This window comes from Crotalus tigris, unplaced genomic scaffold, assembly GCF_016545835.1.
Source record: "Crotalus tigris isolate CLP2741 ecotype Arizona unplaced genomic scaffold, ASM1654583v1 scf7180000017666.379230911805:20528666, whole genome shotgun sequence".
NCBI lineage: Eukaryota > Metazoa > Chordata > Lepidosauria > Squamata > Viperidae > Crotalus > Crotalus tigris.
In genome coordinates this window covers 4,782,501-4,796,994 of record NW_024096552.1, presented here as the reverse complement: position 1 = coordinate 4,796,994, position 14,494 = coordinate 4,782,501, and the positions used below count along the sequence as shown (strand labels likewise).

Genomic DNA, 14,494 nt, shown 5'->3' with positions numbered 1-14,494 from the left:
ATAGCAGTACATTTGAAAAGGAACTGGATGTTCTTACTGACAACTTAAACTTATGAGCCAGTACTGTGATGCAGCTGTTAAAAAGGAAAAAGCCGCCTTGGAAGTTTATTAATGGGAACACAGAATCCAGATTATAGATGATAGCTCATGGCTCTTTTGCCCTGATCACAGTTCAATTCTCTTCTGCCCTCAACATAGGTCAACTCTAGCCTGGCCTGATTGTACTCTGACCTGATCATACACTGGGTTCAGTTCTGCCACGACAATTCAGAAAGAATAATGACAAATTAAGTGACCATAAAGCAGAGCTTCCAAGATACTAACTAGTCTCTGTAAACAAGCCTTCTGAAAAACAATTAAAGAACTTCTGTTTGGCCTGTAAGGTTAAAATCTAAAGCAATGTTTCTCCACCTCGGTAACTTTAAGATGTGTGGACTGGAGAATTCTGGGAATTGAAGTCCACACATCTTAAAGTTACCGAGGTAGAGAAACAAAGATCTAAAGGGTTATCACACAGAAGAAAAACTGGACTTTTTTTCTACTGCCTCCGAGAAGGGACCAGAATTAACAAAGAAATTATTATAAGGACATGTGTTGAAGCTAGACCTCAGGAGGAACTTCTTGACTGTATTGGATATCAGCCAGCGGAACAGCCTGCTACATAAGGAAATAAGTTCTCCTTCACTGGTCATCTCCACATCAAGCTTATTTGTCAGAGTGCTTGACATGTTCTATTGTCTTTGACTATCAAGAAGCATGTCTCCCATATTTGAGTCATAACTTCCTTGTTTTGAAAGTAATCCTCTGCATTCAGCCACCAACTGTTTTTTGATAATGATCTTTATAACAACTATAACACTTTCCCTCCTTCCTTCTAAAGAGTTCACAACAGCACATAAAGTTCTCTTCCTTTATACGGTAGCAGTGCACCAGGATTTGAACCCATGGCCTCTCTAGACCTGGTCCAAAACTCTAAGGCCTAGATAAGTAATATGCCGCCCTATACATGTAATTAAACTCCAATTCCAGCCAGTTCAGGGAATACTCCCAAAACTGACATATAACTGGAGGTTTTTTTGAAGGTGATGTGTTGTTTGACCCTTTTGATTTTTATCCCACCTCTATTACTTTATGTAATTTAAAATGATGACTGTATCTACTACTCCTCCTTTCTCTATTTCCTCCAGAACAATAACTCTTTGAAGTGGGTTGGACCGAGAGAGAGAGATTGGCCCAAAGTCATCCAGCTGGCTTTTATGCCTAAGGCAGGACTAGAACTCAGAGTCACCTGGTTTCTAGCCTGGAGCCTTACCCACTAGACCAGAGGTAGGCAACCTTGGCTCTTTTATGACTTGTGGACTTCAACTCCCAGAATTCCTGAGCCAGCCATGCTAAAGGGAAAGGGAGAGGTTTCCAAGCTGACCCATGCTGGCTCAGGAATTCTGGGAGTTGAAGTCCACGAGTCATAAAAGGGCCAAGGTTGCCCATCCCTGTTCTAGTCCAACCCCCTGCTCAAGCAGGAGATCCTACACTAGGGGTAGGCAACCTTGGCTCTTTTATGACTCATGGACTTCAACTCCCAGAATTCCTAAGCTAGCATGGCTCAGCTTGGAAACCTCTCCCTTTCCCCTCAGCATGACAGGAATTCTGGGAGTTGAAGTCCACGAATCATAAAAGAGCCAAGGTTGCCTACCCCTGCCCTAAACCCTGCTTTACAAATTCTAATGATTGTGTCCCATTTTGCTAAATGAAAAACAAACATGCCACACAATGAGTCAATGAACCCAGCTGTGGATGTTAAAATTCGCCAGTAGGCAATGTTGTGTCCTTTCTTCCAGAAGTTATTGATCCTTTATGTCGTGTTGGTTAGAGATGGGGCATTGAAGTAAAGCAAGCTTCCCTTTTTCACCTTCCAGCCAAATTTGAGAGAAAACTTCATTTTTTCTCTTCCTCCCCCCCCCCCTTCTCTCTTTAACCTCTGAGGAAGGATCTGCTGGGACAAGTTCCATACAAGAGGGATCAGGAAGCAGCAGATCCCTCTCCCTGCCTTGTCAAACAAGTCTGTCACACCAGAATTAGGCAAGGACCTTCCCGCGGTGGTAAACTCGCTCAGCCTTTTTGCAATCAAAGCATCTTTGTTGACCTCCCCTTCTTTTTCTCTCCCTCCCTCTCTCTCTCTCTCTCTCTCTCTCTCTCTCTCCCTCCCTCCCTCCCTCCCTCCCTCCCTCCTGATCGATTTGAGCCACTGTCATTCCTCTTTGCTGCTAGGCCTGTTTTGCAGGACTTCCATTTTTTTTATGCTTGCCTGAAAGGGGGACTCAATCATTCCTTCCGGGCAAAGAACGAGACACGATATCCAGGGATGTGCCGAGGAGCAGACCCCTCCTTGCCCGATGAAATATTTGTGGGCTTTTTCTGCATGCTTAATATTATCCTCACACGGTTTTTGACTGGCACAAAGTCTGCCGGGAATTCTCACTTGAGGCTGCTAAAGAACTAGACTCACCCTGTATCTGTTTGGGTGACCTAAATGGATTGCCTGAAAGATGAGTTGGGAGATTCATCTCTTGAATTGCCTACATTACGGAATGGGACAATTCGGCAGGGCCATCTTGCCCTGGCCAACTCAATCGGACTAGAGCTGGAAGGGACCTTGAAGGTCTTCTAGTCCAACCCCTTCTTCAAGCAGGAAGCCCTATACCAGTGGTTCTCAACCTTTCTAATGCCGTGACCTCATAATACAGTTCCCCATGTGACCCTCAAGTGGGTGTGGCCACCAATAAGAGGGAGTAGGACAGCTAGGGAAAAGGGAAAAAAATGGTGGACAGTGTGATTTGGCGACCCCCGTGAAATGGTCGTTCGACCCCAAATGGGGTCCCGACCCACAGGTTGAGAACCACTGCCCTATACTATTTCAGATAAGTGACTCGTCTAGTCCAGGGGTAGGCAACCTTGGCTCTTTTATCACTCGTGGACAGTCCACGAGTCATAAAAGAGCCAAGGTTGCCTACCCCTGGTCTAATCTTTTCTTTTTTTTGTAAAAAAAATTTATTTTCAATTTTACAATGCATTACATTCATAAAAATACTTCAGATAAAAAAATAAAGCAGATTGATACACACAACTTTCGGTATCGCTCACCCATTTCCCCCCAAACCGCATCCACCCTCTAACCTACTTCCCTCTTTCCCTCTTCTTCCTCTTCCTCGCTCTCCCCCTCTCCTCCTTCTCCTCAACTTTCCTACTTGCTTCTCCCCTTCTTCCTATCTTGCCCGAGCAATTCCTCTCTCCAAATTAAAACATCAATATTATATACAATAAAACTATTTCTACTTATCTGAGCTACTTAAACTTCAACCCATCTTCCCCCTCCCTCCCCCCACCCCACCCCCCCCCCACTTCCCAGAGCCAAGTACAGGGTTATACAAACATATTAAACATAATTTATTTAAGTTTACTAATTATACAATAACCAAAATCATACTAACCCTTAACTCTCTTCAAACTTTAACATCATAAGTTTATAAACAAATTTGTTACTCATAAAATAAGTGAAACTTTGTAGTTCCATACTTCTTCTGAACATATTCTATCCATCTTCTCCATACATTAAAATATCTCTCTTGTGAATGGTCCTTTAAATAAGCAGAAATTTTAGCCATTTCTGCTGTCTAGTCTTTTCTTAAAAACGTCCAGTGATGCAGCAACTACAGCTTCTGAAGGCCAAGCAGCTGTTCCACTGGTTAATTGTCCTCACTGTTAGAAGCTTCTCCTAACTCCCCATGGCCAAGTCGCCGCGGGACAATTCAACATTTCAGTTTAATTATTTAAAATAACTAAAAAATACAATTTTACTTTTTTGTCATTCACATTTCATTTTGTCCCTCCTTCGGCATCCTTTCTTTAATGACTCTGTTCCACCATTTCTTCAATATTAGTGCCACTCTTGTTCTGTGACAAATTGTCCCATGGCGAGTTAGCCAGGTTGAGTTGTCCCGTGGCAAGTTGTGGCAAATTGGCCACGGTGATTTATCCTAGACCCCCTACCTTAAGCAGGAGGTTGACGTAAGTGACATAGAAGACTCTTTCTAACTTGATGATGTATTTGTTGCTGTTGCGAAGTTGTGTCCGACCCATCGTGACCCCATGGACAACGTTCCTCCAGGCCTTCCTGTCCTCTACCATCTTCTGGAGTCTATTTAAGCTCACGGCTCCCGCTTCAGTGACTCCATCCAGCCACCTCATTCTCTGTCGTCCCATTCTTCTATTGCCCTCAATCTTTCGCAGCCTTAGGCTGTTCTCCAGTGAGTCCTTCTTTCTCATTAGTTGGCCAAAGTACTTGAGTTTCAACTTCAGGATCTGGCCTTCTGAAGAGCAGTCAGGGTTGATCTCCTCTAGGACTGACCAGTTTGATCGCCTTGCAGTCCAGTTCAAATTCTTTGGCGCTCAGCCTTTCTTATGGTCCAACTTTCACAGCCATACATTGCAACTGGGAAAACCATGGCCTTGACTATATGTACTTTTGTACGCAGGATGATGTCTCTGCTTTTTAGTATGCTGTCTAGATTTGCCATAGCTTTCCTCCCCAGGAGCAAGGTCTTTTAATTTCTTGGCTGCAGTCCCCATCTGTGGTGATCTTGGAGCCTAGGAAGATAAAATCTGTAATGATGTATAATGTGGATCAAATCATTGCATCTCTGGTGGGTTTTGAAGTTTAAGGGACCCGCGAGATTTATTTAGAATATATTGGAGATATACAGGTACAACAATTCATTTGGCAACCATTCAAAGTTACGACAACGCTGAAAACAGTAGCTTGCCACCCATTCTCACGCTTACAACTGTCGTAGCTTCCTTGCAGTTAATTGTGATCAAAATTTGGATGCTTGGCAACCAGTGTGTAATTATGATGGTTGCATCATCCTGGGATCATGTGATACCATTTGTAACATTCCCAGCAGTTTCCAACAAGCAAAATCAATCTAGAAAGCAGGATTCATTTAAAAAAATCTCATAATTCATTGAATGATTGCAGTGATTTGCTTAGCAGCCGTGGCAAACAAAAGTCATAAAATCAGGCATGACTCAATTAACAACTGCCTTGCTTAGCCACAGACATTCTGGACATAGGTCGAGGACTACCGATAGAATGCTTTCAGGGCCAAATTTTGGGCGTGAAATATAATGTGTATAATGGCTTGATTGGTTACATATTTGCTCCTTTTTAAACGTCGCCCGTAGCAAAGAGTGATTTTACTCTTAAGTTAGATTGGTACAGTAAACCCCATACAAGTACGAGTAGTCCTCAACCTATGACCACAATTGACCCCAAAATTTATGTTGTTAAGTGAGACATTTGTTAAGTGAGTCTTGCCCCATTTTATGACTTTTCTTGCCACTGTTGTTAATCACTGCTGTTGATAAGTTAGTAACCTGGTGGTTAAGTGAATCAGTGGCTTCCCCTTTCACTTTGCTTGTCGGAAGGTCACAAAAGGGCATCACATGACCTTGGCACACAGCAGCAGTCGTAAATATGAAGCAGTCTAAATTTTGATCACGTGATCATGGGGATGCTGCAAAGGTCGTAACTGAAAAACTGTTATAATTCACAATTTTCAGTGCCACTGTAACTTTGAACGGTCCACTAAACGAACTGGTGTAAATTGAGGTATCCCAGCTTCATTTGTGGCCTTATTTTATTTATTTATTTTGAGGGATAGCTTTCCTGATCTGTGCATGTAAGCTGCCAAATGTCTTATGTTTCCTATTTAAATAATAATAATATAGGAATAATAATAATAAAATAGGAATAATAATAATAATAATAGTAATAGTCATAGGTGCCTTGGGTGCAATCCCAAAACAACTGGAGCACCACTTGAACACCATTGGCATTGACAAATTTGCCATTAGTCAATTGCAAAAGGCGGCCTTACTAGGAACTGCTTCCATCCTGCGACGATACCTGTAATACCATCAATCATCCAACATCTGCCTATCCCAGGTCCTGGGTAGGACTCTATAGTAGAACAAAAATGCCAATCCAGTCCTGACATCTGGCTGACTGTGCGATTATCCATAATAAATATAATAATAATATAATTTAATAACAACAAGCAACAACAACAACACACAACAACACGACAAACTATCAGACGACAAAAAGTCTGGATAGTGACCGTGGGCATATGCTTGAGACAGCAAATAGATGATAAAGAACTGGAGAAGGATAACAATACAAAGACCTACAAATAGAAATAGAGAAGACTGTGGCAAAAGCAAGCAAGGGTAGTACCAATAGTCATAGGCTCCTTGGGTGCAATTCCAAAACAACTGGAGCACCACTTGAACACCATTGGCATTGAAAAATTCGCTATTAGTCAATTGCAAAAGGCAGCCTTATTAGGAACTGCTTCCATCCTGCGACGATATCTGTAATACCATCAAACATCCACATCTGCCTATCCCAGGTCCTGGGTAAGGACTCGATAGGTAGACAAAATGCCAAATCCAGTCTGAACATCTGGCTGACTGTGCGATGATCAATAATAATAATAATAATAATAATAATAATAATAATAATAATAATAAATGACAAATTCACCATTAGTCAGTTGCAAAAGGCGGCCTTACTAGGAACTGCTTCCATCCTACGATGATATCTGTAATACCATCAAGCATCCACATCTGCCTATCCCAGGTCCTTGGTAAGAACTCGATAGGTAGACAAAAATGCCAAATCCAGTCTGAACATTTGGCGGACTGTGCGATAATCAATAATAATAATAATGAGGATGATAAAGTTGGAAGGGACCTTGGAGGTCATCTAGTCCAACCCCCTGCTCAGGCAGGAAATCCTATACCAGCGGTTCTCAACCTGTGGGTCGCGACCCCATTTGGGGTCGAACGACCATTTCATGGTCGCCAAACAACGCAATCTGCCATTTTTTTTGTCAGCTGGCAGCACTGCGCATGTGGCGGCCCTCGCATGTGTGCCGCGCATGGGGGTGGCCCACGCATGTGTGCCGCGCATGGGGCGGCCCACGCATGCGCATCACGCATGGGGACGCCGCTGTGCATGTGCACCATGCATGGGGGGGGTGCTGTGCATGTGCACCGCGCATGGGGGTGCCGCCGTGCATGCGCGCCGCATCCTTATGACCGGGGTCGCCAGAAAAAAAAGGTTGAGAACCACTGCCCTATACCATCTCAGACAAATGGCTGTCCAGTTTCTTCTTAAAACTTCCAGTGCTGGAGCATTCACCGCTCCTGGAGGCAGGTTGTTCCACTGGTTAATTGTTCTAACTGTCAGGAAGTTTCTCCTTAGCTCTAGGTTTCCTTGAAAGAATTTCTTTAGATTTTATTGATTTCAAAACATCTCTTCAAATGGGAAGTGTCATGTTTAAATTGTTGCTTGGTGTCATCAGGCGTGCTCTCACTAGTCTGTCTGCAGATCATTTTAATAACCAGTTGCTCGTCACGAAGACTCACAAAGGAAGGATAGAGATGTAAAAACTGATCAACGCAGAAGGTGGCCATTAATAGGTTTGTTGTTGTTGTTAATTGCGAAGTCGTCCGACCCATCGCGACCCCATGGACAACGTTCCTCCAGGTCTTCCTGTCCTCTACCATCTTCTGGAGTCCATTTAAGTTCACACCTACTGCTTCAGTGATTCCCTCCAGCCACCTCATTCTCTGTCATCCCCTTCTTCTAATTTTTCCCAGCATTAGGCTCTTCTCCAGTGAATCCTTCCTTCTCATTAGGTGGCCAAAGTATTTGAGTTTCAACTTCAGGATTAACCTCTATTAAATTATCTAGTTTTCTACTGAAGCTCTCCAGTGTCAAGCGATGGAACCCTGCTTTAGATTGTCCAGCAGTGGCCCATTTCCTGTTGATTTTTATAAAAAATATTTACACTTGAGGAAATAGTTGGAATGTTCTTGAAATATGGCTAGAGAGGAGTTTTTTTTTTTCCCCTTGAGGCACAGAGTCAACATTGTACTGACCTTTTAAAAAATTCCAGAGTTTTCATTTTCAGGCTACTCGCTTCGTGTTTGGTGTTCGTTTGCTAAGGTGAAGCTCTGGTGCAAACTGACACTAACATGAGAACATAACCTTAGACCTTGTTCAGCTAGACAACACATCACCAATGTGCAGGAGAGCACCAGAGAAAAGGGATTAGAACTTGGCAATTCCCCTCCTACTTCAATTGTGTCACTGGGAGCATGTTGTGCTTGGAAAACAATTACTTATGATCCTAGTTGTGCCAGTGTGACATTCCTCAGCTCCTTGGCAGACAGTCTGAAGTCTGGGTTCTTCTCCCAGGTCATCTGCCTGTGATTCAGTCTCGCATATCTCAGTTTGACATGTCTTTTGTTGCTAATGGACACGAGCCAGTTTAATCTCAGAAACTGCATGGGTGCCAATAGGACACACAAATTGGATTCACATATCCCTGAGCCATTTTTTCTCCTCTTCACTTCATTTGACTAATCCACAATTGTTTGGGTTCATTAATCCCTCAAATACGATGGAGCGATGGAATTTCTGGGTATACATAACATTCTTAGCCAAACAAAGTGCATTATGACTTAGCATAAATTGAGTTTATAGGATTGCTTACCAGGATTAGAGACTTGTCCTTAGCATACTAAGGTTGCCAAATGCTGCCCTGGTTATTAGGAATAGATTTAGTCAGTCAGTCAGTCAGTCAGTCAGTTATTAAATTTATATGCCACCCATCTTACTGTCAAGCAACTCTGGACAGCTTATAAAAACAGATCATAAAAACAAAAATACTGGGGTTGGGGAATTCTGGGAGTTGATGTTGAAGTTGAACTCCACACATCTTCAAGCTGCCAAGGTTGAGATACACTGCTTTAGAGCATACTAAATTTTTATTTTACAAAATGAAATAGGGGTGACATGATAGCAGTATTCCAGTATTTGAGGGGCTGCCACAAAGAAGAGGGGTTCAAATTATTCTCCAAAGCACCAGAGGGCAGGACAAGAAACAATGGATGGAAACTGATCAAAGAGAGAAATAACCTGGAATTAAGGAGAAACTTACTGACAGTGAGGACAATTAACCAGTAAAACAGCTTGTCTTCAGAAATCGTGGGGGCTCCATTACTGGAGGTTTCTAAGAAGAGACTAGACAGTTACTTGTCTGAAATGGTATAGGTACTGCTCCTTGAACAAGGGGGCTGGACTAGAAGACCTCCAAGGTCCCTTCCAGCTTCTATTCTATTCCATTCCACCCCACCCCACCCCACCCCACCCCACCCCACTCCACTCCACTCTAAAATTAAAAGAATTAAATAAAACTATTGGAAGTAAGGAGCTTGGTAGATAGCAAGAGAACTGTTTGCTGGCTGGTTGGTTGCTGGAGCTGCTGTTCTGAAGATTCAAGATGTTTCATCTTGAATGAACCTAGCTAGCTATGGCATACTCTATAAATCGTGGCTAAATATATCATAACTTTCATAAGGTTCATAAATCACATAATCTCCCAGTACAATCAAGGAATGTCTTAAAAGAGTTTAGACACCTCTTATGGGTTTCTTGAGATGTGCAATAACAACCTAAAAAGTGGAAATAGAGGGTAACTTGCAAAGGATTTACTTATCCAGAGATAAATAACACCAATGCTATTACTGGTCTGGGAGAGAAACTTGCTCTCTTTCCCAATATTATGACCCTGTCAAGATGAAGAGTGATTGACAGTGATGTGGATTTTCCTAAAAAAGAAAAGCTGTCATGGGAAATGTGACATTTTGTGCCCTTATTCCATTGTTTTTCTGATATTGGTGTGTTTTGAGCTATACTACAGTTTAGTTTGATTATACTGGATTATATATGTATGGTTATTAGCTGCTCGAAGTATATTTGATTAAAAGGAGATAGTAAAAAGGAAGAAATGGTTCACAGTGTACAAGTAGCCTTCGACTTATAATGATAATGGAGCCTACCCCTTACAGTCCTAAGCTGTGAAGGTTATAAAATGGGTCATCCACAATGACCAATCTGATTTTATGACCTTTTTTGTGGCGGTTGACAAAGCAATTGCCAAAAACTAGAAGAAAAGGCTGGGGGTTTTTTTTCAGCAAAAACGGGATGCTGCATACAACTATAAATGCGGTTCAGTGGCTGAATGCTTGACATGTGGTCACATGATCGTGGGAGGGGGGGCAGCTGTTGGAACTTTGGAACCAGGTTATAAGTACCTCCAGGGAGGTCTGTTGTAACTCTGAATGGTCGTAAGTCAAGGATTGTGCAGGCCAGTTGCACTACTGGAAAACCTCAACTCCTATAAACCCTGAGCTATTAAGTCAGTTCATAGCTAAGAGCTGAGGGGCTGTTAGGCCCAACCCAAGAATGACATAAAACAATCTAGCCGAGGTTCACTCCTTTATTTGCTCACACCATGCAGACCGAATCTTGCCAACTAAAGCTAGACTACTGTAATTCTCCAGCTCAGGGGTAGGCAACCTTGGCTGTTTTATGATTCGTGGACTTCAACTCCCAGAATTCCTGAGCCAGCATGGCTCAGCTTGGAAACCTCTCCCTTTGCCCTCAGCATGGCTGGCTCAGGAATTCTGGGTATTGAAGTCCACAAGTCACAAAAGAGCCAAGGTTCCCTACCCCTGCCCTAAACTGTGATAAGGAAAGAAGAGACCGAAAATTATGGACTTCCAAATTAGACTGAATTCTTACCAGCCAGAGTGAGGGATGCTGGGAGTTGTAGTTTAGCAACGGGCAGAAGGCTGTAGGTTTCCCCATCCTTGTAAGGTAGTCCTTGACTTATGACCACAATTGAGCCCCGAAATTTCTGGTGGTGAGCAAGGCATTTGTTAAGTGAATTTTGCCCCCTTTTACGACCTTTCTTGCCACAGTTGTTAGGTAAACTATTGCAGTTTTTAAGTTAGTAATGAAGTTGTTAAGTGAATCTGGCTTCCCCATTGACTTCGCTGTTCAGAAGGTTGCAAAAGGTGATGATCCCGTGACCTTGGGACATTGCAACCGTCGTAAATATGAATCAGTTGCCAAGCATCTGAATTTTGATTACTTGATTACCACGGGAGATGCTGCAACGGTCATATGTGTGAAAAATGGTCGTCACGTCCCCTTTTTTGTGCCACTGTAACTTTGAACGGTCACTAAATGAATTTTGTAAATTGAGAATTACTTCTATTCGCACCCCATTCACCTCAATCTATCTAAAAGAATTCTGTAAGAAGAAGAAAAAAATATTTCAAGAATATTCCGGTTCAGGCAGCTGCCAATGGGTCTGGGAGAAGATCCTATTATATGTCTTTCTGGGCAGAGACAAGCTAGTGTGTCTATCACAAAGGTCCTGTGTGTTGCACAAGGTTCTGGGACAGAAACTGTGTTTATAATCTGCACGGGGTCCCCTGGCTCCCCTCGCACGGATTTAAATTCACGCATTGAAAAAGTCAATAATGGCAGAGAAACATGAGATGAAAGGCTACTAAATGTTTTTAACTTTGGGACCTTGACAGCTCTCTGAGGGATCGTACTGTTAAAGTGCTTTCTTAAAAATGCCTTTGAGCAAGATTGGTAGATTAAATCCTGGAAAAGCTGCAGCCATAGAACTGGGAAGTGACCGGTTCCCTGCTGCCTACCCTCAAAAGTGGGGTCTAACTTGCATAGGTTGAAGTTACCGGAGAATAAGTTTTGGTTGCGTGCCAGAGAAGGTCAATGGTGAAGCTGGTTCCCTAGAGAAGTAATAATAATAATAATAATAATAATAATAATAATAATAATAATAATAATAATAACAACAACAACAACAACAACAACAACAACAACAACAATAACAATAACAACAACAACAACAGACAACAACATAATAATAATGATGATGATGATGATGATGATGATAATAATAATAATAATAATAATAATAATAATAATAATAATAATAATAATAATAATATTGGAAGGGACCTTGGAGGTAATCTAGTCCAACTCCCCTGCTCAGGCAGGAAACTCTATACCAGTGGTTCTCAACCTTTTTAATGCTGCGACCCACAACCGGTCGTAAGTCGAGGACTACTCAACCGGTCGTAAGTCGAGGACTACTCAACTGGTGCAGCACCGTTTGCAGAATGGGACTTTTGGCGGGCTCAGCAGGGCAGAGACAGCCTGGACAATTCCTATTGGCTTTTGAAATCCAATAGAATTAGACTCTATTCAAGAGAGTCTATTCTATTGGCTTTCAAAAGCCAATAGAATAAAAGGGAGTAGCACATCTAAGGAAAAGGGGGAAAAAATGGCGGATTGCGTTGCTTGGCGACCTCCGTGAAATGGTCGTTCGACCCCAAATGGGGTCCCGACCCACAGGTTGAGAACCACTGCTCTATACCATTTCAGACAAGTGGCTGTCCAGTCTCTGCTTAAAAACCTCCAGTGTTGGAGCATTCATCCCTTCTGGAGGCAGCTTGTTCCACTGGTTGATTGTTCTGACTGTCAGGAAGTTTCTCCTTAGTTCTAGTTTGCTTCTCTCCTTCATTAGTTTCCATCCGTTGCTTCTTGTCCTGCCTTCAGGCGCTTTGGAGAATAGCTTGACTCCCTCTTCTTTGTGGCAACCCTTGCAACTTTGACAACTTTAGGATATGTGGATTTCAACTTCCAGAAGTCCAGCATGCTGGCTGAGGAATTCTGGGAACTGAAGTCCATACAACTTAAAAGTTGCTAAGGTTGAACAAAACGCCCCTGGAGCAAGGGGTGTAACCAAATGCTTCAAAGCCGTAAGTGGCTCCTGAAAGCATTCAGTGAACCTCTGTGAAGATTCTCAGTCATCCAAATCATGGTTGCCCCCAAAGTGCTTTCTTTCAACCGGACTTTCTTGTTTGGCTTGAAGACGTTTTGCCTCTCATCCAAGAAGCTTCTTCAGTTCTGGCTGAATAGTGGAGAATGGAAAGACTTATATTCCTTGCAGTCATCTGGTCGTTAGTACTCTTTTCTGAGAGGCGTTGAGGCCACTTGGAGGTTTATCTGTGCCCTCAGGGTCACCTGAATCCCGTAGTCTGCAATTTTTTTCTGGAAATCCCTTCATCCTCCCGTACCATTCGAACAGATGACAGCAAGAAATATAAATCCTTCCATTCTCCACCCTTCAGTCAGAACTGAAGAAGCTTCTCGGATGAGAAGCGAAAGGTCTTCAAAGAAAAACAACGTCCGGTTGCCTTTTGGAAGGAAGCACCTTCGGGACAGTCAGCGAATCCTTCCGTGATCTTCCAGAAGCTGTCACAAGTTGAGGACCACCTCTATAGCTTTTCCAGTCAGGTGACCTCCAGGTGTATTAGAACAGGGCTTTTCAACCAGTGGTACGGGTACCACCGGTGGTACATTGGCATCTGGCAGGTGGTACGCGACCATCCTAGAAAAGTGGTAGTGGGGGAGGGGAATGAGCTGAACCGGTGGCAGCACCGCACAAGCCTGAACGAGAGATGGCTGGAACTGCAGGGCTGTCCGAGCTCAGCGGAAGTGCCAGGATCAGCGCCAGGCTCCAGCTGATTGGCACTTCTTCGGGGCTGTCAGGGCTCAGGGGAAGCGCCAGAATCAGTGCCAGGCTCCAGCTGGAGCTCAGCGCTGATCCTGACGCTTCTGCTGAGCCCAGAAGAAGCGCCGATCAGCTGGAATGTTGCAGCCTCTCTAGGGTCTTGTGATTTACATTCAGATGCTTGGCAACTGATTCATATTTATGACGGTCACAGTGTCCCAGGGTCATGTGAAGTGACCAAAACCTGCTGCAACCATCCAGCAGATGGGGGGGGACCAAATACCCCCCACCCCACCCTCGCTGCCAATCCTCAACAGAAATGCTCACAACAATGAAAACCTTGGACAGGAGGAAGAGTGCCACCGGGCGGGCAGGCAGGTGTCTTGCTCAGTTGTGGCTTGGGGGGCACTTTTTCAGTGCCATTGTAACTTTGAACAGTCACTAACTGAACTGCTGTAAGTTGAGGACTACCTGTACTTCATCACTTTTTTCCTTTTTTTGGTCATCAAGTTTTTGACACCTTGCTAGGCGACTGGTGGTACTCGGATGTTGCCATATCCTAAAAGTGGTACAATGGGTGAAAAGGTTGAAAAGCCCTGGATTAGAACCACAACTACCAGTTGTCTCCAGCCAACATGGCCTCCCAGTACCTCTGAAGAGGACAAGGTTAGGGGAAAGTCAGCGACAATTGTTTGCAAGGCTCTGTTTACTTTTGGTTTCTAGGAATGCATCAGAAATAAACTCTGCTTCTTCCTGTTCCCTTTGTTCAGAGAAAATGGAGATCTCGCTGGGCCAGTGGCTCCTCATCCTCTTCCTTGTGGCTGTCCCGCTTCTGTATGAATGGAGTGCCACCTTCAAGTATTTCTGCAAGATGGCGTTCTACAACAGCTACATCCTCTTCCTGGCTGTCATTGCCATCCCCATCTGTGCAGTCCGTGGGCGCGACGTGGAAAATATGAAGTGAG

General features: G+C 43.5%; 1 protein-coding gene across 2 annotated transcripts in view; it reads left to right on the top strand.

Moving 5' to 3' along the window:
* AGPAT1 (1-acylglycerol-3-phosphate O-acyltransferase 1) overlaps positions 1 to 14,494 on the top strand; it is a 51,554-nt gene that overhangs the window by 20,729 nt on the left and 16,331 nt on the right. For both annotated transcript variants that reach the window (XM_039336577.1, XM_039336576.1), the window contains one exon: positions 14,300 to 14,489. In XM_039336577.1, the coding sequence (XP_039192511.1) occupies positions 14,305 to 14,489 (185 nt within the window). In that variant the 5' untranslated portion in view covers positions 14,300 to 14,304. The remainder of the gene's footprint in view (positions 1 to 14,299; positions 14,490 to 14,494) is intronic.